We start from the raw sequence: 26,899 nt of genomic DNA, 5'->3' as shown, positions 1-26,899 counted from the left end.
GACAGACCATTGTGAGCAGCCCTGGGGTTCCTTGCTAGAGGGAGAAAGGTGGGGTATGAACATAATTATATAATATCCATCTCTGTTTTTCTGCCTTCTGTTGGGGAGGAGAGAGGAAATGGGCAAAGAAGAGCACATACTAGAACAAATCTTGTGAAAACAAGCTTGGCTAATAAGGGATTAACTAACATGAGGAAAACCAGCTTCAGAGTAACTTCTCCTGCCCGGGGTTTGGGCAGCACCCTGCTTCTACCTTTCCCTTTATAGTTCTACAAGGACTAGCTGGAGCAGCGGTTCTTAATGAGTCAATTGACTACTACCCACTGAATACCCAGCACCAGCATGAAGTGATCCCACAAATAAAACATTAGGATGTAAAAACAGGACTCCCACCAGAACAATGTTGTTCAAATATGTAGGTACATAGAAATTACAGGCATTGGCTTAATAGAATCCACAGCCAGCTCTTTTAGTTTCTTTAAGCCTAACTGGCACTTCTTGGAGAACTTGTTTCTCCCCTGCCTTTGTTAGTATTGCAGCATCTGAGTTCTTCCTGGAAGTGCATCACATATACTTAGTTCCTATGTCAATTAAGTTCATTTTATTGTTGGTTTTTTGCACCAAGAGGAGTCCTGTTTGATTCCTTTGTGGTATGAAATTTCAAGGGCCTTGGATGAAAGTCCCAAGTGACAAGCCTCCTCAAGGAGGTGTGATGTGGCACTCTGTACTACCATCACTTAGCCCTGAGCAGCGTTCGCTTTCCTCCACAAATCACTGGCCACCTTCAACCTTCTTTTAAGGCTGGGGACTATGGCATACCCAGGGAACTCCACTTCCCTTGACAGAGACCCCAGCCAACCAGAAGACACTGCATCGCAACAAAGGGAGCAGTCCTGTATCTGCCAGAAGGATGCACATGACCTTCCTCTGAAGATGGTGCAGAAGCCCACATTGCTGGGAGTAGCATGTACACCCCAAAGCATAATGGTCTGGATCAGTGCTCCACGTGTTACAAGAACCTGGGGCATAATATTCAAGTATAACTATGGAAAATAAAGCACCGAACGAACAAAATATTTTAACTTAGTATCATACTCCTTTATTTTAAATTAGCAGCAGTTTTAAATCATGGTATTCCTTTAGAAATGCAACACAGAATTCTTTGAAAAGTAGTAACAAAACGTACTTCTGGACCTGCAGTAGGTTTATTAAATATTGACAATTAGTGATGCTGAAGTACAAAAGTTTAGTATTACTGGACATACGCCATCTTGTGCGATGCCCAATTTCTCACTGTGCAAAATACTCCTTCTGTCCACCAGACAACTTTTGACACTCCCACGTAGCACCAGCTTCAAACATATGGTCTCAGGAAAGTGAAAAGCCATTTCCCTGCTAAGACAGCAATCCCCTGCACCTATCAAGAGCCCACTGGTCATACTAGGGCAGCATGAACGGGTCAGCCATGTTTTAGAGTTGTCTGCATGTGCCTTCTTTTGTGAGTTACGTTTCTGAATTAGTTCCATGAGTTGAGATTCAAACAGACTTCCAATTCACCGGATAAGAGGTGAGGTTTCTTGCTCTGTTCCCTGAAGAGTTGCAGAACGTGATCTATACAGAACAAAATGAAAGGTTTTGAATCTTCTCAGCCTACATAACACAATTAAGACAAAAACCCAGTGGGGTGCAGAGGTTAAATGTGCTGGACTGAGGAGATCCAGTTTCTAGTCCCCGCTCATCCATGGAACCAACTGGCTGACATTGGCCAGTCACAGACTTTCAGTCTAGCCTACCTCATAGGGTTGTTGTTGGGAGGTTAAGATTGAGAGGAGGAAGAGACTTATGTAAGCCACCTTGACTTCCTTGGAAGGAAAAAGGTGGGGTAGAAATATAAGAAATAAAAAGGAGGAGGAAAGAAGGAAAGGTATGAGCACATGAAAAGACCATACCTGAAAAAGAGCTAGTCATTATCTGGGATGAACTGAAACAACTTATCCCCTGAACAGCTTCTTCCACCTCAACAGTTTACAAATATAATTGTGTTTCAATACTGTTCTTTGTATTTCCCCCCTTTACTTTCCCTGCAGGCTGTGGTGACACACTAGTTTTATTGGTGCCATGCCACAACAGCCTTGATGCCACAGACACTTGCAAATCGTGTCCCAGCTTGACACCGCAGCCAGCAAAATAAATGTTGGGCCTAAATTACCCCAGTGAAAATCTCCCCTTGAAATTGGCATTTAGTCCTAGCAGCAACTTTCCTCACAAGGAAAAGAGGAGATGGGGTGGGCAGGTTGTGCTAATCAGCCCCAATCTTCAAAACAGATGCAAGTTATTTCAAAAAGGCCAGTATCAAAGGTGATTGTACAGTATCTGTAATGTTTTGAAGGGCACTTAAGGTGCAAAGTAAAAAAGAGCATTGTAGAGGCAAATGAGGAAGAAAATGGCTCCAGGCAAAATTACAGCCAGAGGTGACTGAGCAGCATCAGAACTATGTGAATGTTTGACAATGGGGACATTTTTATTTGTTTGCATTGGCTGGGCCACTTTCAAAGTGAATATGGGGATTAAGATAATATTTGGGACCTTCCTCATAAGGCTCTGAGCTGGGCTGATAATCAGGATGAAAGCCATGTAAATAAACCAGGAATCAAACAGAAGAGACCAAATAAGTTACTAAGGCTCTAAAGGAAAATTATGGCTACAGTATTGTTTGGGTTTTAAAAGTAAGAGTAACTTTCACAGTACCTTCTATGTGAGGCTTCATGGATATAAAAAATTCCCATAGCTAGTGCCTAAAGAAAAAGATAGGTTAGTGCTTTTGTATTGTTTCATGTGCAACCACAATAAAGGTCCAAATCAAGAATACTAGTTTACATACACTTAACAGGGGGAATCCACCTTGTATGGCTGCAGCCCATTCAAACCCCAGCTTGTCATTTAGGAATCCACCTAGTGTTGGTCCTACAAAAGACCTAAAGAGAGATCCAGAGAACACACTAGATGAGAAATTATAATTCAGAATCCAAAGAATGCTAGACTAATTGCATAAGTTACTCTTCTTGCAATTTATTAGAAGTCAAAGACAACCCTACCAACAGTTGTCAAGGCACATCTCTTTGCTGAAATAAAACAACACAGGTCACTGGTTCAGGCAGTGAGACAGCCTCACCTTCAGAAGTAGCAGCTTTTTACTGCCTTCTACAAGATGAGAAACTTCAAAGGTGCAGTTACATCAAGGCATTACAGAAGACTGGTTTATTTAACTCGAGTTAGTGACCACATCTACATAAGAAAATAAACCAGAATTCTGGAGAATCCTGGTTATCATCCATTAAAAGTATGTTGTCTGGTTGTTCCTGACACCTTCTGTCACAATGACATTGGCTTCCATACTAATGAATTCACTAGGAGGAAGTTACATTACATCCAAACTTCCAAAACAAGCCAGGAATCATAAGCAGACTTCAAATCGTGAGTTAATGCTGGCAGGAGAAGCCAATCGGAAACCACTGACAGTGTGATTGGGGCATGCTTGTTTGTAAATGCTAAACAAAGAGTCTCTGCAATTCAAGTGCATGGTGTTGAATAATTATAGCCACTTATTCAAAAATCTCAGGACTTTAACAATAATTTTCAGTGGACCATTGAGATCTCTTCTCGATTCTATACTGCTGCCTGCGCCCTTGCCTTCCTGCTTCTGCTCCACCTTGCAAACCACTGCTACGTCAAAGAACCTTAATTTCTTGACAAGAAATGAATGAGCAGTGAAGAGCACAAGATATTACATGGAACTCTGTGTGCATGATCCAGCCCAGGAGCCACACCCAAAAGGATCGCCAGGGACATGACAAGATGCCCTCCTGCTTGGTCTTCCCTGCCATGTGTCAGCAGGCACCAAAGCAATCTGCTGTGAAGAACAGGAGACCTCTGCATGCCTCCACCATCCCCATCTTGGTCAAGGACTTTCAGCTCCAAGCTGTGCTTGTGCCTGATAGCAGTAAGCTCGGCGGCTAAGTCTAGAAACAAGAATTCTTTTGTCAGATTCAGAAGGGGATTTAGAAATGTAGCAGATGGTTTGCTAAGAATCTGAAAGAGTCCTTTCATTTGTTCACATGATTTTTTCTCCAGTTGTTCCATCACAAGCATATAGAGTATTCCTGTATTTGTGCTTAATATTTCAAGAGTTTCTTTAAAACATCTCTTTCTAGCAGTACTAAGCTTGTGTATTATTTTGGATTTAAAAGCATATGGATCTGTACATGAGGAAGGGGACTGTTTGTCCTTTAGTGTAATGTCATGACAGGATTGTGGCTCAACAGCCATAGGCCTTCCAAACCTGTGTGCTTGCCAAGCAGCAGAATGTGGTGGCTTGTGATGGAAGCATTACAATTGCTGCTGTTTATCTGTGCTCAAAACTAGGTTTAATGCAGTGGTAGAATCTGCATTCCCAGCGCAGGAGAGTCTAACAAAGGGAGTGCAAACTAATGATGAACCAGGTAAGCCGTCACCACTCTACCTGTTTAATAGCAACTCCTACCTTGCAAGTCAAGGGTGCAACTTTTAATGTTTGGCTTGGCGGTGAACCAGTAACAGATGTGTGAGCTTGGTTTGGCCCATTTGTCTGTCTGACAAAGGGCCTTGCCAGAAGTACAGTTTCTCAAGAGTTATGCAGGATGCATAAATGCATCTGCTTCAGAGATAATACATTTTGCCAGATCTCAAACTGCTATATTTTGTTTCTGGGAAAACAGAGTTCTTCTCTTTAGCAAATCCATAAAAGTACCATATTTTTTGCTCTGTAAGACGCACTTCCCCCCCCTCAAAAGTAAGGGGAAATGTCTGTGCGTCTTATAGAGCAAATATGTGTGTGCAGTAAGTCTGTCAGATGTGCAGCCCATGGGCAAGTGATGGGGAATGTGCCTGTGATTATGTGCCCATTTGATTCAGAATATTTTTTTTCTTGTTTGCCTCCTCTAAAAACTAGGTGCATCTTATGGTCAGGCACGTCTTATAGAGCGAAAAATACAGTACATCTAAGTTAAAGCAAAGTCTAAATTAAAACAACTCAGGCTGATAGGAGATACTTGGATAATGCTCATTTCCTGGTGACAAAGGCATTGCATCACTTTTAAGTTTTGGACTTAAACATACAGATTTAGAATGATTATAAATCCAATCTCTTCAAAAAAGGAAAGTTATACTATTTCCTTTGTTCTTGCTTCTAAAGATTGAACAGAACCAAGGAGGAAAAAAAGTTAGGTGTTGGTTTGTGTCTCGGGTTCTTGGCACTTTTGTTTAAGCACTATGTTTGGGATAGACAGGTGGGGGGTTATTACATCGCGTGTACTGTGACAAACATTCAGATCATGTGATACAGGGTGGAAAGATGGGGTGAGATTCATCAGAGAGCGCTATTTCTCCAAAGTGCGAGGGCAGGAAGACTCCATCCTGCCCTTCACATTGCAGGGGTGGCAGTTCAGATTATGTATGCACTCCTTGGCCGGACTAATATCAGAGACACACTGAAGCACATGCTCACACTCTCTGCATGTGTGTTTGCAGGGCACACACAAAAGCTCATGCAGACAGTGCCAGCTCAAGTGAGCCAGTTAATTCCCCCCTCTAGGTACAGTATGGGGCAGGAAGGGGAGCACTTGGGCTCACTACAGAAAAGGAAGAGTACACGGTTTGATGGAATCATCCTTGTCTGTTACTGAACTGTACAGGCTTACATGCTGCAACAGCATGTTATGATGTGGGGAACTCCTGCTGAGGGTTCCAGTCAGGAAGCCATGAACATCCTTCCAGTATAATGATCTCCATTCTTCCTCCCTTCCCACATGTTCCTGCCTCTATCCTGAAGGGATTCTTAGAATACCGCAAGTACTAAGCAATCTCAGACCTCCTTATTGGGTTATTTTTGGTTGTCCTCATTTACTGTTTATTTTTTTGCCCTTCTGCAGACCACAGAATTCCTGCACAGCCATTAATAATTCTCACTTGCTGATGCTTTGGCTACATCAGGCACTTGGAGAATGAGTTCAGTGTGAGTACATTGTAAATACATTGTAAATACTGCAGGTATTCCATGATTTTACATACCCGAGTGACCAGCACGCATTGAAGAGTCCAGATATCAGCCCTAACAAACTTAACCCTTCCTCAAATCCATTTTCACTGCAGAATGAAAGACAAATAGGTTACTTCCAAAGATACATACAAATGGGGGAGGGGGGCACCAGCTCCCTCTCCTCCATCTCTTGGTTTCCCTGAAGAATGAATATGTTAACTAAGCTTTGCCTCTTAAGCATGTTCCCAGTGTCTACTGAACCACACCTCATCCTGTGTCAAATCATGGCTATGGCAAGTGGAAAGGTTCACACCAACGACCAAGTGAGTGAGAGAGAGGACCAATTACCTTGTGATTTCAATAGAGACATTGATAGGGTTCGTATGCCACAAATAACTGTTGATAATGAAGGGGAACATGGTTCGGTTTCAAGCCTAAATCGTTCCTCTCCCAACAGCCAGGATGTGCTGGTTTCGACATCCTAAAAAACAGCCCAGGAAGGGAGGATGCAGGGCATGGCAGAGACAGTTGGGAGGCAGGATGCTTACCTGTGCCCGCCTTTTCACAGCTACTCGGGTTGCATAACTATGATGTGCACACTAGGCTATTGTCTTAATTCACAGTTTGTCTTAAACCACTACTTTGCATATTTAAAACAAACCTGCCACAGTTTCATGGTGAATTATGTCGACTACTAATGAACCAAAGGCTCCTGGTTACCTTGCAATGAACTGTGATCAAAGATTAAAATGGGATAAAAGTTTACCAAGAAAGGATCACTTACTATGCAGTAGAGAGTACCTCTGGGAATAGTGGCATGAGGCTCATCCCAAGTGAAAAGCCAATCAGGACCAATGTTAGTACAAAGAGCCAAAGTTTGCTGAAAAGTAAAGATGAGTTAAAATTAGCTAAGGAAAAGTTACAACACTTCATCACAATTTTCCTTCACCTGTAATGGAGTGCTGCATTGTTTATGACTACAGCATATTAATAAATGATGGTGTTCCTCACAATAGTCCACACTGGCTGGGGCTGATGGGAGTTGAAGTCTAGAACAGCTGGGAAGCACAGATGGGAAGGTTGGTCCACACTACACTTTTGGGAAAGAGACTGCCAGTGCTAACTGCCAAAGGAAGCTGACAAAATACTGGCCAGAGGGCACCCAGCACGTTGGAATTCACACTTCCATTGCACTTTTTTCCAGTTTGAAAGAGATCCTTGTATTTTGCCACAGAGTAGAAAAGATAGAAGGTGAGCATTCCAGACTTGGGACTGAGGAGCCTGAGTTTGCATCAACATGTGTTCCAGCGACTAACAGCATATGGGGTGGGCCCAGGAAGCAGGAATCAAGAGTTTGGGGGAAAGGAAACATGCTTCTCCCCCACCTTGTTGGAAAGGCAACAGCTCAGTGGCAGAACGCATGGTTTGTATGCAAAAAGGATGAGTCACTGCTGGGAATTTTCAATCTTTGCTTCTTTGCAAGCATTAAAGCAAACCTGGGATACAAATGAGATACACGCGTATGTCTAGATGAGTGTGTCTGTGTGTGTGCACGCACGTGCGAAATTAGCGCTGTCCCTAAGCATCCCCCCATTCAAAGATGGAAATGGGGCAGAGAAAAAACCATAATGGAGTTTGCTAACACTCTTGCTTGCTGCAGTGTGAAGGCTACTTTATACAAGATGGCAAAATACACCATGGCACAAAAGCTGGGTATTTAGGAGCATAGCACACATGCCCACTGCTATTTATTTCTTGATAAGTATGAAGGATGCAGGAGGAGCAAGTTTTCAATCTTTGAGAAGTAAAAGAAGCATACAGTTACCTGTCAATGTGCAAGATGGGAGCTGGTCCCAGGAAAAAATAGCACAGTGATGCCAGAAAGCTTCCAAGGACCAACAGCCACTTTCTTAAATGCTGCAAGAGACAGAAACTTACATTTCACTGTCACCAAAATATCTTAACAGCAGCTCTATTTTATTCAAGTTTCAGTTAACACAACTGGGAAGAAAAGTGAAGATTTGGAAAATTTTACCTCATTCACTGCAGAGTAGAAGCATGAATTTCAGAAGCCTTATAACTAATGGGGCAGGGGGAAAGTCCAATAAATAAACAAACAGGATGTAGGAATAACACCTGGTATCAAAAAAGCTTAAAATCCAGCCTCATATTTTGAGATGTCCTTTGGTTTTCAAATGTTTATCCTAGAGGGGTTTCGAGCTTTCTACCTTTTCCCTGAACGCTTTCTACATTGATCAGAAGCAGAAGTAGTAATTACCTATATTCATTAAAATATGGGGAAATCGTATTTTTTTTAAAAAAATATGGCATCTAAAACTATTTGTTACCTGTTGCTGTTCTGTTGGGTGGGTGCACCATAGAATATGGCACTACCACAGGAAAAAAACCTAACACCAGTCACCCCCTGTTCCAGTCACTCATCACCAGTCACCCATCCTCTCCAAAGGTTGGTGCAGAGTGTAAAGGACCTCTATAGCTGATCAACATCTGTGCAAGTTCCTACTGTTCAGACAGGATTAGGCCAAACTTTGGTTTTGCAATATAACATCCAATGGTTTGCCTCATCTTTCCTCAACCTGGTGAGGCTCCAACTCCCATCAGCCTCAATCAGCATATCCAAAGGTCTGGAATGATGGAAATTGAATTCAAAAACATGGGAAGGACACCAGCTTGGAGGCAGCTGCCTTGTGCCAAGTTGCCCTTCTATGGTTTTATCTGGGCTTGTTCCATTCACGGAAGAGATTCTAGTCTGAACAAGGTTCCTGTTGGCCCAAGTGGGAGGGAAAGCAATTTCTGGATTCATAGGGGGCTACAGTGGGAAAAGATTAAGCTGAGTGTTTTTCATCTGCGGGAATATCCTATGAGAAGAACTTGGCTCCAAGCTATTTTTAAAAAACAGTAATCTATATATTAAGAGCTGAAACTGTTTATCCACTACTCTTATGGGCAGTAATCCAAGGTTTCAGACAAAGACCTTCCCAGGCTCACAACTCAGGAATGAACCTGGGGCCAGACCTCCCACTCAAAAAGCATGTGCTCTGCCACTGGGCTGTGGTCCCATCCCGTCATGAGACCTACTAAGAGAGGTTATACTGTTCTCCAGCTGCTGGGCGGTCTGCACTGGTTATCTCTTGGCAGAAGTGGATAAACCAAAGAGCACCCCACAGAACATCATACCATAGTGGGCCTGCGGAATGTGGGTGTTTCCTCCTTGGGAATTTCGTCAACCCTCTGAAGCATATCAGATCTTAATACTGTAGCACTGAAACTGACACTGCTGACTCTCTGGAGAGCAAATGTGGGTTTAGTGGTTAAGAGGGTTGGGAGAGGGACTTGGGAGAATGGATTTCTAGTCCCCACTCAGCTCTGAAACTCAGTGGATGACTTTGGGCCAGTTTCTGACTTTCAACCTGTCCTACTTCATAGGGTTGTACAAGAACTGTACAAGCCACCTTGGGTTCCTTACAAGAGGAAAAAAAACAGGATGCAAATATAATAAAAAAGGAACAAACAAAACAATACATAAGTGAATAAGCATATTATTTAAAATAAAGGAGAGGGAATGTATACTTACCGGCATTTTATCACTTAGAAAACCAAGCAGTGGTGAAGACAAGGAATAAGATAGTGCTAACCCCAGGAAGACTAATCCGACGTAGCCAGCTGGCAATTTGAACTACAGAAAAAAGCAACATTTTGATTATCCCATTGAAAAAGCATCTTCAGTTAGTTTATTAAATTCTACTGGTCCAGTCTTGTTACTCTGATCTAATACACCAAAAACCAAGATGGTCTTATTCATTTCAACAAAAAAGACAAAGCCAAGCATGTAGAAGCAAATCCGTATGACTCTGGTGTTAGCACTTGGAAGTTTTAGGATGCTTGATAACCAGAACTGCTTGGCTTCTCCTTGCGGGTATAAAAGAATTGTTCTGTTTAAGATGCAATCCTATACGTGTCAAGACAGAAAAGGGTCCTACAAAACTACAAAAGTTGTAGGAGTTCTGTCTCAATATGTGTAGGCCTGCACTTTCCACATTCCTTCCTCAGCTTTCCTCTGCCCTTAAAGCTACAAGACAGGATGAAAAGATTGGAGAAGCAGGTCCTATTTAGCCTCTCATTTCCAGAAATGCCAGTGACATGGGAGGTTGGTTGGTAAAATGTATGCCAGTCAGCATACATGATGTTCATGCAACAGAGGAAAGCTGTTCCCAAAAGACCACACACCCCAGAACAGAAGAAAAGGGAAGATGCTACCACTCTTCCTCCCTCCCTGTGCAAGCTGTAAGTTCATCTTGCTTTGAATCTCCCTTGCAGAATTGCACAGCCTGACTGGGTCTGTCCCCACAATATCACCTACCTTTTTCAAGACAAACAGTGACATCGTGGGATCGAGAAAGCCTAAACTTCCACTTAATGAAAACATAGTCAGACACAGGAGTAGGACTTTTGGTAAGAGCGTAAGCTTCCAGAATGAATCTTTGCTTGGAACTGCATCTGTGGCAAGACAAAACAGGAAAGTGTAACCCCTTTGGAAAATGTGCTGGGCTAAAGCACCATCAGTGTTTGCCGTCCTTCACACATACCTTGTCCCAATGCCACCTTCAATCAGACAGCCTTCCCAGGCTTTTAAAACACTACTAAAACCTGCAGAATTTATTTATCAGGGAGGCTTGGGATAGAGATGGCAGCCAAAGATGCCTTTATTATATAGTTTTCAACAGTCCAAAAATGCTACTTTTAGCTTCAGCTTCAGAAAATCATTTAGGAAAGTAAGTAATTCCTGAACATTAGAGGCCACCCCCTGCAGCACTCTTGTCACTGTGCTTCCCCGTCAGATGTGCCTGCACCCCCCACCCCTGTGCCCCTCACAGAGAGTGGCTTTCTCTGCTTTCAGTGACACAGAAGAGTCAATGCAGGAAAAGGGCCAACAGCACTTAAGCCCATGAGAATATCACAGTTTTCCCAACCGTGGTGTTCTCCAAGATAAAAGCTACTGTTACTTTTTCCCATGTGTTTTTATTCTATTTCAGAAAGTACCTTAGAAAAAGAGAAAAGAAATATATAGAAAAAGATGCCAAGGAATATTCCACAAATAGCATGCAATTTCATTATCTGAACACGTTTGTAAAAAGTAGAGAATTGAAGCTGTGGTCACATTTAAATTGTTCAACTCTTAATCAAAGATTAATCTAGTTGATAAAAGTAATTGTGAATTATTTCTTGGCTTTCGAATAAAAATCACCAACATTCTAAGGATTCTATTTTCTTTAGCATTAACTACATTGCTCATAATAAGCTTTCCATCTTTCAATGAGTGCTTTAGCTAGTCTTCTATTAATATAATTAGTTTCGCCATTGTTGCATACTCATCTAACCAATTTTTCCAATCTTTGACAGTTGGAAAAAGCTACTGTTACTGATTTAGTGAAAACATGATGTTAACAAGCAGATTTCAAACAACACTAATGAATACACACACACTCACATGCACATACAGAGATTTGGTAGTAGGATATTTTACACAGTCTCATTCTAACACTATAATTGTACATTTATGTGAACAACAGGATCCAAGAAAGGAACTACTTAGAGGACAATTAAAGTACACAAACCAAGTTTGCCATGTTCTGTCTGGGCTGACAGAGGAAGATGTTGAGAGAAATCTACCTACCGTAACTTGGCAAGAGGTACATGTTCAGAGGCACCATGAGTAGCACTAAACATCCAAGTGCAATAAAAGGGACCTCGTAGCCAAATGTCTGGTACAAAAAGCCACCAATAGGTGGGCCCAACACCAATCCAAGTCCAGTAAAAATTTCAAGGATGCCCTAGAAAGATTCAAAAGGCAGCAATGTGGTCAAATCAGATGGCCATCATGGCCTGGCAGAACAACTAAAAATTGCAGCAAAGCATTAATGGGTCCTAGTTCAAAGCAAGTCAGAACTTTCCCTGGAAGCAAAACTGACAAAACTGGGGCTGTTGTACTTTGGACACACATGAGAAGGCAAGACTCACTGGAGGAGGTCTTCATGCTAGGGAAAGGCAAAGGCAAAGGAAGAAAAGGAGGAGTCCATAATTGACTCCATAAAGGAAGCTGCAGTCTTGAATGTATAACAGCTAAGCAGGGATATCATGGCTAGGACATTTTGGAGGGCTTTCAGTCATAAAGTCATTGTAAGTTGAAGACAACTCGAGAGCACTTTAACAACATCAACCCTTTCTGTTAAAATAAGTAAGTAGCAATAATATGAAAATTGCCTCTACATAGATCTAGTGTATAAAGTGCTGCATGGTTGCATCCAGATTGGACTGCTGGGCAATCTAGGCCTTTAAAGGAGGTTTAAAAGCTTCACCTGGCACAGAATGCAGCTGCTTGGTAGCTTGTGGAGCAAAGCAAACGGGCACGTGTAACGTGGATTCTATACCAGCTACAGGGTTTGCAAATGCATTTCCAGGTATATATCTAAAAAGATGGTAGTTACCGGTGGGGTGGGGTGGAAGGCAGAGAAAACATGTGGTCTTGCCTTTTCTTTGCAAACCCCACTGCTAAATTTGGCACTGAAATGTGCCAAGGCAGTAAAACAGAGTTCATTTCTCTTCAAAAGTAAGTTCCTGTGGTCTAATATAGATAAAACCATACTGCTATTTAGTCTCACTTGCTCGAACTCATTGTCCATTAGTACTGAAAGGTCAGCTCTTCAAGTAACAGCATTTCCTTTTATGTAATTAGTTGGGTGTGTTTTCCATACAAAATCAAAATATCATTAATTTTATTTATTGTATTATATCCTGTCTTTTTTTCCTTTCAAGGAACTCAAGGCAGCTTACATGAATCTCTTCCTCCTCCTCTCCATCTTATCCTCATGACAGCAGTCCTGTGAGGTAGGCTGGGCTGAAAGTCTGTAACTGGCACGAAGTCATCCAGTGGCTCCATGGCTGAATGGCAACTAAAGCTCAGCTCGCCTGAGTTCCAGTCCTACACTCTTAGCCACTACACCACACTGGCTCCCATGGCTTCATCAACTCTTTCCAGATGAAATGTCCTCTAAAACATAAGGCTATGGTTGTCCTCAGGGGATAATGTGAACCTCCCATTCTGTATGAGGACATCAGGCAATCCTCAGGATGCCATCTTACCTACTGATGTATGTATGTACTTTGATCCGCCACCAGCGACCAACACAGCCAAAGTGTGTCATCTTGAAATCAATGAAAGCAAAATAAAGGCAGTGTCCTCTATTGAAACACTGCATAGCCCCCTTCCTTCCTCTAAGACATATGGGAAAGAATACCAACACACTGCATCCCATATGGCTGAATGAGCAAGATTTTGGTGGTTCTTGATTTACACACTGGATCAACCACAGTGACAGAGCTCCTAGGAAATACTACATGGAGAATCTGTAGAAGCCTGAGATTGTTAAGCAAAAGGAAGATCCTGGATCCAGTCTACTGTCACGTGTGTGCAGTGGTGAAGGTTTTCTTTCATACACCAGAGAGAATAGAGGAAAAGAAGGCTGACAATTCTCTGACTGACTAGCTAAAGAGCAGGTAAAAGTCTGTTTGTGTTGCCCTTTGCTCAGTCTTCTTATCTCAGCTTCTTCTCTTGGCCTTCATTTGCTACCGAAAGGAAAAACAGAACAGGCAAACAATATCCCAAAGGGGGTTTTCTCCTGTCTCAGAAATCAGATCTCCTGGGCTGGAAGGCTGGAAGGCTGGAAGGCTGGGAGGAAGGGAGGAAGGGAGGAAGGGAGGAAGGGAGGAAGGGAGGAAGGGAGGAAGGAAGGAAGGAAGGAAGGAAGGAAGGAAGGGTTTTCGCAGACCAAACTGGACTGCTTTGATGTAGGAGAGAAGATAATAGTATTCTCTGGGTTGAAGCCTAATATTGACAAGAGTCCTGTGCCCAATACAGCTGGGACGGGGACAGAGGAACGGAGTGCCTCCACGAAAGCTTCCTTCCCACAAGTCTCTGAACTCCTTTGCAAGGGGAGGACAGAGAGCTGTGCAGCAAGGGATTGCTAGAAGAGAGCAGACTGTTCCTAGAAAGGAGAGGGGAGAGAAAACCAGGAGAGGATTGTTCCAGTTAAGGACTGCATTCTCCATCATAAACTACACTGACAGAGGGTGCTGAGACAGTGCTTGATTTTGAACAGTAGAGATGCTCAGCTGGGTGACAGTCATGCCATGTACACTGTCAAAGAGCCAAATTACACAATGCATTAAAGCTGTGGTTGAATTTAAGATGTTTGGGTGTCATTGGGGTTTGCCACTTGCTCTGTACAGTGCTACCACTTTTACCTTTCAGTTACAAGGGAAAGTTTACAGATATTGGGGGTTCCCAAAGCCCAAATCATTTTTTTATACATACCAGAACTGTAGCGATGTTGTTGGGAAAAGCCTTTGCAAGAATAGAAAATGAGGCGGTCATCGCTGCAGCAAAACCAATGGCATCCACTGCCCGTACCAAAAAACACAGGCCTATGAATACTGGCCCATTAGGTGCTCTGTCCAACATCCTAAAAACAAAGATACAATCAAATCGGCTCTGTCGCTCCTTAGGTACATCTGTGCATGCACGCACCGTGCTCTTGTATAATAGATACATGACCTCATTTTATCTGGTGAAAGGTACATAGCTATTGTTTTTGATAGGGGTTGGAGATTTTTTTATTTTCTGGGAGTCTTAGTGGTATTGTGATTAAGAGTGCTAGACTGGGACTCCAGAGATCTGGATTTTGGTCCGGGATCAGTAAACAAAGTGGGTGTCTTTGGGCCACTGCTTCTTGGCTCAGCCTAACTCACAGGGTTGTTGTGAGCATAAAATGGGGAGGATTCCTTGCAAGAAGAAAGGCACTCTAAAGAATGATTTCAAAAAATCCCTGATGGCACTTCGAGGAAACATGCCAGCGGAAGGGAACTTCTTTCCTCTTTCCCCCTTTTCTTTCTCCCGCTCTTGCTTCCCGCCTGGCTTGGTGTCCTGGGATGACACTCAGCTTGACCTCCCATTTTCATCTAACCCGGGTGAGGCTGTGACTGTCCTGAGCCAGTGCCTTGGCTTGGTATTGGACTGGATGAGGGCCAGTAAGGTGAAGCTCAATCCCGACAAGGTGGATGTTCTGTTGGTGGGCAGTCTGTCCAACTGGGAAATTTTCAACGAATCCTGGATGGCGCTGCGAGTCCCCTAAAGGATCAGGTTTGTAGCTTGGGGATGCTCCTGGACCCTGAGCTCTCGTTTCTCGGGTGGCCTTGGTGGCCAGGAGCACCTTCTATCAGCTTGAGCTGATTTTCCAGCTACATTGCTGCTTGGATGAGCGGAGCCTCGCCAGTTATCCATGCGCTGGTAACCTCTCACTTGGATTTCTGTGATGCGCTCTGTATGGGGCTGCCTTTGAAGATGGTCCAGGCACTTCAATTAATTTGAAACAGAGCAGCATGGTTACTAACAAGGACTGGCCCTAGAGAACATATCATGCCGGTCCTGCACCAACTGCACTGGCTGCCTGTCATTGCCCGGGCCAGCTCAAAGTGCTCACACTAACATATAAAGCCTTAAACAGCTTGGGACCGGGATATCTAAAGGATCGCCTGTCTCCATTTATCCCTACCAGACCACTCAGGTCACCAATGGAAGCCCTCCTTCATGACCTCCCCCCAGATGTTGTGAGCTGCCCCGAGGCTTCGGCGAATGAGGCGGCATAGAAATGTTTTAATAAATAATAAATAAATAAATAAATAAAATGAGGTGGGCTGGGAAATTGGCAAGGAAAGGGGTCTTCCCAGTTGCCGCATCTCACCTTTGGAATTCCCTCCCAAGGGAGATGTAACTGGCACCCACTTTACCTTGCTTTTGGCACCAACTTACAACTTTGTAATTTAGTAGCTATTTTTAGATTATGACTATTGACCTTGCTGCTGGTTTGTTTTATTCTTTGATGTTTTATTGTTTATACTGAGTTTATCCTCCTGTTGTAGTTACATTGTATTTTTATTCTATTATGGTTTATAGTTTTAGTTATTATTGTCAATTATTTTTATCTGTATTTTCTATTTTTATTCTGTATCATTGCTGTGAGCTGCCCAGAGAACCTTCTTGCTCTGGGGTAGCATACAAATGCAACAAATAAATTATATAAATTAAGAATGGATTTTATGGTTTTAATATTTATATGGAAACAAGATAGGGATTTTTAGAAAATGTTTATAGAAACAGTAGAAATAAATAAATAAATCTTTTGTATTCTTTTGAACCAAACAGTTGTTGAAGAAAGTTGTACTATGCTCACTTGTACTGAGGTTAGATTTACATGGTGAAAGACAGTAACTTGCATTTCCAGCCATCCAGCCACAATCAAAAATATGAAAGTACAGACCAATGTTACATCCTGCTGAATGAATAAAATTTAGGAGAACTGTAGATGTTTAGATACTACAGCTTATTATAAGAAGGGGTAGAGAAAAGCTCCTAGAAAAGAATAAACTACCCCAAGTTTGCCAATTTTTTGGTCTCAGGAACAGAATTATTGCCTGGTAGAAAGCAATCAAAACCATTTTCACTATGTGGAAACCAATCACATAAAATAAAATGGGTTTCTAAAGAAAAGGAAAAGAAAAGAAAAGAAAAGAAAAGAAAAGAAAAGAAAAGAAAAAGAAAAAGAAAAAGTAAAAAGAAAAGGGAAGAGAGAAATATCTATATAAGATATATATACTCACCCAAAAAGAATTGTAACCCATCCTGAGACAAACATTCCAGCGACTAACATAAACTTGGCTCCAATTTGTACAAGCTGCAATTATTGAGCAAAAATATTAAATTTAGCAGTTTCCTATCAAAAAACTGAATGAAGTTATACTACTGAAATCTACTAATTTCTTTTCAGTTTAAAAGAAAGAAAAAAAATGAGCTTAACTTCTCCCCACCCCACCGACTTACATCTAGCACATTATCACACCTAAAAATATTCTAAATGGATAAGTGAATTAACCTAGTTTCGCCATGGCAAGTAAATTGGTGCAATTAACTGTTTCAACACTCTTTGCTATCAGTACCCCTGATAATATAAATGAAGCTTCACATTCTGCTACTAGCATCACTACTGTGCTTTGGACCGAGGCACAGAAGGACAGCAATGAAGTGCATGTCAGGGCACACCTGTCATGTTCCAAGGTCGCTTCAACTACCTGGAAAGTTTTAAGTTCACATGAAAGCTCCTGGCTGCAAGAAAGAAACTGAATGTATAACAGCCAATATCAGCTAGAGAAGATATTGGAAGAGACATTTAAAATTGTTGGAACTGGAGTATTATTTATCTTTTATTAAAAATATGGATTTCTTAACTTAGAAAAATAGCTGATAAGAGACATAGGATGGACTGATGTTTAAGCTTATATGTTCTCTGGATGGCTTATTGATCAAGACAGATAAATTGTTTAAAATACAAAATGTCATAATTGAAAAGAAGAGCAGTGTAGTACTCTTTTCTAACAGAGACAGCACAAAATCATTAACATTTCAGATTTTTAAAAAAGTTACAACACTGTGTGCCCAAGGAGAATTCAAAAAGATAAGAGGCATCGGAAGCCACCTCATACCAAACCAGGCCACTGGTCCATCTGGTACACATTCTTAACATTCACTGGCAGAAGGTTTCAGGCAACATGGAGACCGACCCTGGAACCTTCAGGGTTTCTCCCCACCTGGAGATTGAACCTGGACCCTTCAAGCAAAGCCTGCATTTTACCACTGGCCTCTGCCCTCTCCCCTTAACTGTCTTTACCTGGCACCCAACAGACCATGAAGGCAACAACAGTCAAGGCTATTCCACTGCTAGGGTGCCATCACCAAGAATGCCCTCTCTTTAGTAGTCATCTACTTCACAAGGGCACAGCCACCAAGCAGACCCCACTTTGGCTAGTTGTGTGTAGGTGGGAACTGCGTCTGGTTGCAAGGCATTTAGGACTTTAAACTTTAAAGTCAAAACTTTAAATTGGGTCAGAGAAATGGACTGGGACCCAGGCAGAGCTCATAAAGCATTGTCATAATAGGATCAAAGCACCTAGTCTCTACTAATAACAATGAGACTACATTTTGAACCATGTGCAGCTTATGGGTCATTTTTAAAGCTATCTAGTCATGTGTTGTGTACAGAGGGTTTGACAAGAGGTTTCAGTGACCAAAATACAATAATCAAAAAATCTGAATAGCAACATTTTAAAATAAAGTATAACAAAAGTCCTTTTTGTACGGTGCAGAGGAAAACCACTTTGGCTGGAAACATCCAATTTGAGCATTTATGCCATCCAGTAATGTGTTGGCATATGCTGGGAGTTGTAGTCCAAAGATCCCGAGGACACCAGCTTGTAGAAGGCTATATTCCTAGACCGTAGTGCAGTAACTCAGATGGGTCCTTTGTTTCCCCAATATAAGTGACAACAAAGATCTGTTTGTTTGAGTTATGTTGTGAGTTGTACGTAAGAACAACTGTGTTACTTCTTCTTCTTGAAGAATTCCCCCATAAACCATAACAGGGCTGCCCATTTAGCATGGAGTTTGCTTTTCCTTATGGACATATCTTACAAAGTAACAACTCAGAGTGTATGTCTAATTGCTTTAAATTAATTTAATTTAATTTTTCAAAACCTCCTTGAAGCTTTCCTTTTAATCAGTTCCAAAGCTTTAGCAACTGATTTGTGGTAGCCACCCTTCCAAGAAAAGGTCAACAGAACACTATGTTTCATTGCACAATTCTTTCATTGTCTTCTACACAATTCAAGATACTGGTTTTAAGCCAGAGAGATCTAAATTGCTTGGATGCTGCATTTTTTGGAGATCATCTTTGCCCTTTTAACCCATCATGCCACCAAAAACATCCTCTAAATTAGTTAATCTCTTAACAAATCCATACAGCACACATACTCTGGAAGGTACTTTGGACAGCTACTCCATACTTGTGAAAAACACTTTCTTTTGAAATATGAAAAAGCATGTTAAGCTTGATAATTTTTTGTAAGTACTTTGTGTGGCTGTGCTTGGCCAGGAAGTAAGGACACAGCAATACAATTTCCACTTGAGTTCTCTGAAATACGCTGAATCTTTGCATAGATATTATGGCAGATTTTGACAATACTTACATACTTTCCCATTATCAAAGAAGACAAGAAGTTGATTAACGCAAAGCATCCAAAAATCAGTCCAACTATTGTAGTATTGGCACCTTTGTTTTCTGCCTAGAAAAACATCCAAGCATAAAGACTCAGAAGAACACGAAAGATGATGGAATGCAGAAAATAGTTACAGGGCTTAAACTTTATACAGTGTTGCTAAAGGGTCATGGACTTTCAATGCAGAACTATTCCTTAATGTCAGGAATGTGGTCCAGCAAAGTCAAAGATGATGAAACACTGCCACAGATCATCTGCATGGTGCTAAACAATACTCACAGCTCATGTTCTGCAAACCTACTAGTCTCTACTTCAGTGTACCAAAAATCAGTAAAGTCACATGGAGGAGGCTCTGTATTGCTAGTTTTCAAAGAGGATGTGCTGTGCAGTCTCACAATGAGGCAGGAGATAACAAAAAGCCATGTGCCTCATACCTGCTCCATGTCCTATTCTGCATACGTGGATTTCACAGCTGATTCCCATGCTGTATTTTAAATATAAGGGTGCACTTAAGTGGATAACACCCATATGTAAAAGAACAGAAATTTAAATCTGAGGAAAGATGCTGCTGTGATGGGAATTTGGATATAGATCTAAAGTTCTTAAGTTCTCAATTCAAGTATTATACATGAAAACTTACCGCAAAAACACACTGCTCAATATTTTTTTAATGAGAGAAAATACTCAGACTTCATTAGAAGCTTTACTCTGTTTTATTTTTTAAGATTTATATATCACTGTATGTATTTTTTCAAACAGCCTAAATGGCATAATATACAAGTTCTCCTCAATACTCCCAAATACATATAGAGATTACACACATTCATATTCTTTACAAAGCATGCATCCTGGAATTTCTGGGGATGCTTCCAAAACAGGCTTTTATTTTGCAAACAGAAAAAAAAATCTGGAGCTGAGGGAACAGACATATTCGCACAAAAGAAAACAGCACTGGATCAAAGTATTGGAGCAAGAGATTTCTGATTTCTGTGTGTCCTACAACAGTATGTGTGGCCTTCATGAATAAGAGAGGGAGGTCAGTTGGGTATAATACTCTCTAAAAGCCAAGTGATGTAACTATGCTAAGCTGTTCAAGAGAGCTAGCAAAAAACTTAGTATGCATACCCTTTCACTTTTTAAAAAGGAGTAAGTTAGGAAACTGGATAAATGTTTGGAAGATAATGCTACAACAGGAATACATCACTTCCAGCAAGTGTCTCTAGATTAACTTGCCTAAAAGAGTCATACACCAAGCAGGGAGTTCCATTATGTTCCTTTAATCATGCAATTTCAGCAAAACATCAGCTTCTTCCAGCAACTACTTGCAGAATGCATGTTCTGAGACAGATTTCTTCATATTCAAAGTATAGGTTGTTACAAGGGTTGATGTGACATACGTTGTTAGACAATTCCAAAACAGGATTTTGGTTTTTAAGGCAATGCGTCCACTTACCTCTCTTGGAAAGAAGGGTCCTAGGATTGAATAACAAATCATTGAACAGAAGTTGATTGACGCTGTCGCTACCAAACTAAACATCTGCTCTTTGCTGAGCCTTCTGGGTTCTTCATTGGCAGCCTGTGGCCTGTCATTGCCTTAACAGTTAAAAACAAACTTAAAAAATAAAAGGCAAAACAGTCTTCAATTTTAGAAGCAGTAAGCAAAGCTTGCAAAGATTTCAGCTGGTAAAGAAATAGCAGAACAAATCCAGTTCCTACTTGAACCTAAAATACAACTGTCTCAGTCACCCATGTGCTCTGTCCACACAAGCCTTACAGTTTACATACCAAGTTTACAAATAAACTGTAGAGGACTTTGTGAAGAAATTGACAAAGTTATAAAGTACAATCATTGGCAACATTTAGTAAAGCCTGAGAAAATTCTGATCGTGCAGTGATTATCTCAAAAATCTGACTAATGGCACAATCAAGAACATGAAGATTAGAATCTATACCCTGATATGGTACAGAATTTTGAAATCCATTCTAAAGATATTTCCTTAAAAGCAGTTAATAGATGGGTTTCTGATCCGAAAATTGGTGCTGAAGCTTGTGTTAGACAACACTGTCATATTTAGTAGAATTCAAAGGACCTGATTTACAAATATGCATTGTAATTCCAGACAAGTTTACTCAGAAGTAACTCCACCTAAGTTCAATGGAGCTTACTTTTTAGTAAGTAACTAGGGTTTCAGCTTTTCACAGTTGTTTCATTTTGGAAACTTTTAATGAAATAACAAAAATTCTGAGCAGCCACAGGTAGGCTTGAGTAGGTACGATACTGCTTTACAGGTTCAAAGGGATATAGGAATAGAGTAGTCAAAGGATTTTTTCTGTTTGGATGACTAATGTTGCAATCTATTTATTTTTGGCCTAACCCTGCTTTTAATAAGGGAAGAGGATTAGAACTGAAACACCGGGGCACAACTCATTCAGAGACAGAACAAAAGTCACTCCTTCCTCATGTCCAAAATTTCCAGGTGTCTTCATCAAGCTAAATGTTTAAAAAAATAAAACTTGGGAGAAGGGACAATAGGAGAAACATGGTGAAGTCACATCTTTTGCAAGTTTGGACAAGTCCCAGGCGGAGGAGCAATTTGCAGGTCAAATAGTGAGAATCATCCTGCAATCATGTTGCTAGTACCATATGAGTAATGACTCTATAGGGAACAGGGGAGGGATACATGTACCTCAAAGGGAGCAAGATAAATCTGCTCAGAGTTCACATTATAAATAATGAAAAGTTATAAACTAGACCCAATCAGACATACAGCTTCTGTATAAACATGAAATGTCACTGTAGGGTAAGTAGACAGACTGTGGACCAGCACTGAAAGACATGGGGTTTGAGCTCCACTGGGTAAACTTGGTTTAGGTAGTGTCTCCTTGGCCAGCCTACCTCACAGGATTGTTATGAGGAGACAGTGGAGAAAGACCATGTATACAACCTTGAATTTCTTGGAGGAATGCTGGAACGTAAATGTAATGGACACACACAGGATTGTACTACCTAATAACAGCACATCTTAATGCCCTTAATGTAAGGGAGTGTCCATAAGATTGCGGCCTTTGTCAGGAGTTTGTTCAGGACAAAATAGGAGGGAAGGCAAATGAACTTCATTATATAACTTCAGGTTAATGAAATTAAAAAAAAAAAAGTCTGGCTAAAACACAGGAGCTTCCTAGCTTCAGTTGCACGAGGTTGCATCACCTCATACACTATAATTAAGACTAATTACCACTCTTTGCTCCAGAAAGATTAGAAAACCCACTTAACTTCTTCACAAGAGAGGGATTAGAGCCTGTCCACTTTTTCCACAATCATCCCATTTACAAGCTACTGGTGAACTACTTGCTGAGGGAAAATTTAGGGAGTAAGCCGCCCAGAAACCAGCTGGACTTCTTCAAGAGAAAATGGGTTTAAGATCGAGCGGCAGGTGATCCCAAGTTCACGTCATTAAGCAGACTGGGGGTGCGGGGAAAGCCCCTGGAAACCCACCTGGAAACTCACCGGTCTCTAGACTCGCCGCTTCGTGGCTGCCCATAGCGAAGAAACGGGATGCTGCAGGCTTCGACCGACACAGCTACTTCCTTCCCGGCTTGTCCTCTATAATAGCATTCGGGTCCGATCTCAGCGCAGAGGGCAAAGCCAGGGCGCGGGTGGCTTCAGGCGATGCTACTGGGCATGTTCAGTCCGGAAAATGCTGCCGTGGAAGGAGATCGCACTGCGCCGCAAGGAGCAAAACGACCTCCGAGACTCAAGGCAGAGTCCGACCGGGGGCTCGGCAGGCGTCACTTCTTTGGTTAAAGACTGCATCGGAAGTTGCCTTCTCCAGAAAACTTTAAACCCTCACCCCGAGTTCATTTGCTTGTTGCCCTTAAAGGTGTATAATATGCCTTTTCTTGTTGGGTTGGTTGAGCAATGATGAGTAATTTACTGCAATGGTTTGAGATATGAGGGGCAGAACTACGTACGAGTTGGCGGCAGAGCAAATTTTGGGTGAACACGTGTCCTTTAAGCACGGACTTTTCTTCTTGCGGGGAGGGCGAAGTCAAAGGGACTCGGAAGGACTTCGATTACAATGGGTTGCAGCTCTATTTTACACAAGACGTTGCTGGATCTTTCAGCAAGCCCTATATCCAGAAGCTCATTTAGAGCAGTTTCGGCCTGGATTCGGGGCTAAAGTCCCTGGTATAAGCAACGGATCGCTGTGCCTTTCATTCCAGAGGCCATCCGAAATTCACGGCTATGGTTTAGTTCTGGGATATTCAAAAGGTCGGCCGCTTTATTTATTTATTATACTTATAACTGTCAAGTAGTTAGACTCTTTAGGCAGCATACAATAGCAAAATTACAACTAGACAAGTAAAACCATCATTAAAATATAAATGAAGTGATGATAATAATATGACCAAGATCATTCAAAAAACATGTCCAGGTGAAATGGACAGCTGAATTTAAAATTACAATAAAATTAATAAGCATATAAAATCCATTATTAGAATAAATCATTAAAATTATTATAAGCAAGGGAAGTTTAGTAATCTTGCATGATGACGATGGCCACAAACTGTAAAAAGTTATCATAAAGCTGAAAAGGACTATATTCTAAGTTTTTCTTACGAGTGAAAATTTCCATCTGATTTCAGACAACATGTTCTAATCAATGAACTGACAGTTGCACAATGTGGATTATTGTATTGCCTAACCCAGCTGTACTAACAAGCCATAATTTAAGCTAATGATGAATTGCAGGTTGTTCATAGTTAACAAGCCATGATTTGGCAGCACAACTCGGTTCAAGAGAATACAATACAATAACCCATGTTTCAAAAACCCATACTCTACCTTCCAGTGGATTATTGTGCTATTGGAACCCAACCTAAGTGTGCATCTAACCCTTTCTAGCCCGGAAAAATAAAATTTTAAAACAATCTGGACGTTTTAATATTTTCTTAATATTTTAATCTTACATAAACAGTGTAATAACCTGCTTTGCTAGGGAAAGCTGAAATATATATTGAACAATTCTAAAAGCCATATCAGAAGATGAAAAGCTTCACTGTTGTTGTTTTTCCATTGCCCAGGAGCCAAAACCTTTTGGATATTCAAAGGTAACTATTAAAAACTATTGGCTATTCCTGAAGAAAAGCAGTCCTTTAATCAATTGAGACTGTTTAATTAACCAATGGAGCCTTAGTTCTGGGCTCACTGTTACTAATATGTATTAGAATCCACAGTACAGTAATAAGCATAGTACAGACAATAAAGAGTAATGATTCTTGCTTTGAAATATAAAGCATTGTTCAATGCCTTAACTTTTGCATTTAATCATTTTTGTAAGGCTTATGTGCTTTATTTTCATTGTAAGATATCTTGAACATTTCTCAGAAAAATATCATTGTTTTAGCTAATTATTTCATTACATTTATAGCCACCTTTTGTCCTTTTGCAAGGAACCCATGGTGGTTTACATGATCCTTCTCCTCAAAAGAACCCTGTGAGGTAGGTTGGGCGGAACACCAGTGACTAGCCCAAAATCAGCTAGTGAACTTCAAAGACAAGTGGAGTCTAGAAACTGGGTTTTCCTGAGTCCAGTCCAACACTTTAACCACTGCACCACATTGGCTCCTATAATAATGGCAGCACAAGGAGCCCAGAAACAAAGCATCAACATGCAACTGTGTGAGGAGAAGGTAAACTGCTCTTATATCTGTATTACTCCAGGTAATCATCTCAAGCTCATAGATTATCAGCTCAAGAAAAAAAGGACAGCAAAATCACAGAAGGGTAAACTTTTACAGACATATACTTCAGAGTTAAATCTTTGGTGAGGGGGAAATCTTACAGGAACTTACAGTTCCTGCAGCCTTGCTCAAGGAGAGTCTGTACTTAAAATAAACACAGGCTTAGGGGGGGAAAAAGTATACTAACATGTCCTTGGAAGCTAAAGTCCAGGGTGGAATTCAGTAGGAATTTATACCTCTTGTAGAAAAGCCCAGAGAGTTCATCTATAAACTAAACCTAGCCTTAAAAAGGGGAAAGAAAAGCAATACATAACTCTATACTGACAAGAGTCACTGTGCAGGTCTAGCTAGTGGAAGAGATTGGTTATAATCATAAAGCAAAGGATAGTTTCATTTTGGGCTCAGTGTAGGCTCAGGTTTTAAAGCTATACAAAAGCTCATAAACTAGATCTCAGCAATACAGTAATCCTGAGGTTAAAACTAAGTGATAACCTGGTTCTCAAACAATCCACACAAAGGAACTCAGCATGCCAAATCATATTCCTTCACAGATCACTTTCCATTTGTCTATTGTAGTCTCAACAATTCATTGACCATAGTGCTTTTCACCAAAAAGATTATCTCCATTAGAGTGGGAACACACTGAAGCTAGGGCAGACTTTGGGGAGGCAGGATCTTGTGGCTATGGAAGATCTGACACACAGCGAGCTAGGCTTGTGATGGGACTGTAGTCTGCATGATACATTGCCTGCCTGCTATGAAACCTGTGGATATCACACCCAGTTTGGGTCTTATAGATAGTGCTAGTGTAGAGTCAGTGGTTGTGGTCCATCGAGGTACCAATGATGTGAGGAAATGCAGTTTTGAGGTCCTGGAAGCAAAATTTGGCTTGCTAGGTAGAAAGTTGAAATCCAGGTCCATCAAGCTGGCTTGCTCTGGAATGCTACCCATTCCACATGCAGGGCCAGCTAGACAGACAGAGCCAAGGAATCTCCATGTGTGGATGAGATGCTGTAGAGAGAGGAAGGGTTCAGATTTGTTAGGCACTGGGGAACATTTTGGGATGAGCCAGGCCCTGTACAAGTGGATGGGCTTCACCTGAACCAAAATGGAAGCAGGCCACTAGCACGAGATCTTAAAAAAAGGTAGCAGAGCTGGTTTTAAACTGAATCCTGGGGAACCATGGACAGGAGTTGGAAAGCATCTGGTTCAACTTAAATCATCCCTAGGGGATGAAGATGGAAAAACTCCTGATAGTCCAAATGTAGGAGGGAAGAAATAAGCCATGAGCATACGGTGAGACATGATAGCACATCAGAGAGGCCTAGATGCCAAAACGGAAGTTACACATATCCAGAGGGCAACACTGTGTTTAGGTGTTCCTATACAAATTTTAGCTACCGTGGAGCCAAAATAGGGAGCTTGAGTGCCTGGTTTTAAAAGGGGAAGCAAGATAGAGTGGGCATTATATAAACTTGGTGCATTATATAAACCTGGAGAACCAACGGGATGCAGTCATCTCTAGATATAAACTGTATAGGAGGGAGATGCAAGAGTGCATTAGAGATGTTGCTCTCTTTGTCAGAGAGCATAAAAGCCAGCTGACTTCATAATCTAAAAGGTACAAACTCCTCCACAGAAACATGGTGAGTAATAATACCTGTCTTTAAAACTAATTTAGTCTTAGGAATATGCTCTCATCCCCTAAACCAGAATGCTCAGGGTAATCTTGAGAATGAAATCAGGAAGACCTAGAAAAAACAGTGTTCTAATAGATGGCTTCAACTATCCCCACCTCAACTGGATAAATGTATGTACCAGTTATAAAAAAGAGGTCAGTCTTACTGTGTTCTAGACCAGTTGGTCAGGGAACCAACCAGAGAAGGGGACAGGGAGACC

General features: G+C 41.3%; 1 protein-coding gene across 2 annotated transcripts; it reads right to left on the bottom strand.

The window, feature by feature from the left end:
• Window positions 1–1,076: 1,076 nt before the first annotated feature.
• SLC18B1 (solute carrier family 18 member B1) lies at window positions 1,077–24,586 on the bottom strand. Of its 2 annotated transcripts, none has more exons than XM_044424397.1 (14): window positions 22,764–24,586; window positions 20,709–20,867; window positions 19,226–19,321; window positions 16,808–16,881; window positions 14,466–14,613; window positions 11,769–11,925; window positions 10,455–10,591; window positions 9,669–9,770; window positions 7,899–7,990; window positions 6,858–6,953; window positions 6,106–6,180; window positions 2,882–2,975; window positions 2,749–2,795; window positions 1,077–1,611 (listed from the first exon to the last, which is right to left on the bottom strand). In XM_044424397.1, exons 2-14 carry the CDS (start codon window positions 20,790–20,792, stop codon window positions 1,554–1,556), a joined length of 1,260 nt encoding a protein of 419 aa, XP_044280332.1. In that variant the 5' UTR covers window positions 20,793–20,867; window positions 22,764–24,586; the 3' UTR covers window positions 1,077–1,553. The 2 variants fall into 2 exon arrangements, with proteins under 2 accessions (XP_044280332.1, XP_044280322.1); XM_044424387.1 differs by having other exon boundaries at window positions 20,709–20,848.
• Between the last annotated feature and the right edge of the window lie 2,313 nt (window positions 24,587–26,899).

This window comes from Varanus komodoensis, unplaced genomic scaffold (assembly GCF_004798865.1).
Source record: "Varanus komodoensis strain SLA01 unplaced genomic scaffold, ASM479886v1 scaffold1, whole genome shotgun sequence".
In the NCBI taxonomy this organism is placed as follows: Eukaryota; Metazoa; Chordata; class Lepidosauria; order Squamata; family Varanidae; genus Varanus; species Varanus komodoensis.
Note: the sequence above shows the minus strand (reverse complement) of the source record. Positions and strands in the feature narration are given on the sequence as shown.

Excerpts from the sequence above, each read along its gene's own strand:
- SLC18B1 (XM_044424387.1), bottom strand. The coding sequence starts at position 22,797 with ATGGGCAGCCACGAAGCGGCGAGTCTAGAGACCG. Across the intron at positions 6,954-7,898 it reads CCCATCTTGCACATTGACAG|CAAACTTTGGCTCTTTGTAC; the intron begins GTAACTGTATGC and ends TTTACTTTTCAG. Across the intron at positions 6,181-6,857 it reads GAGGTACTCTCTACTGCATA|TGAAAATGGATTTGAGGAAG; the intron begins GTAAGTGATCCT and ends TTCATTCTGCAG.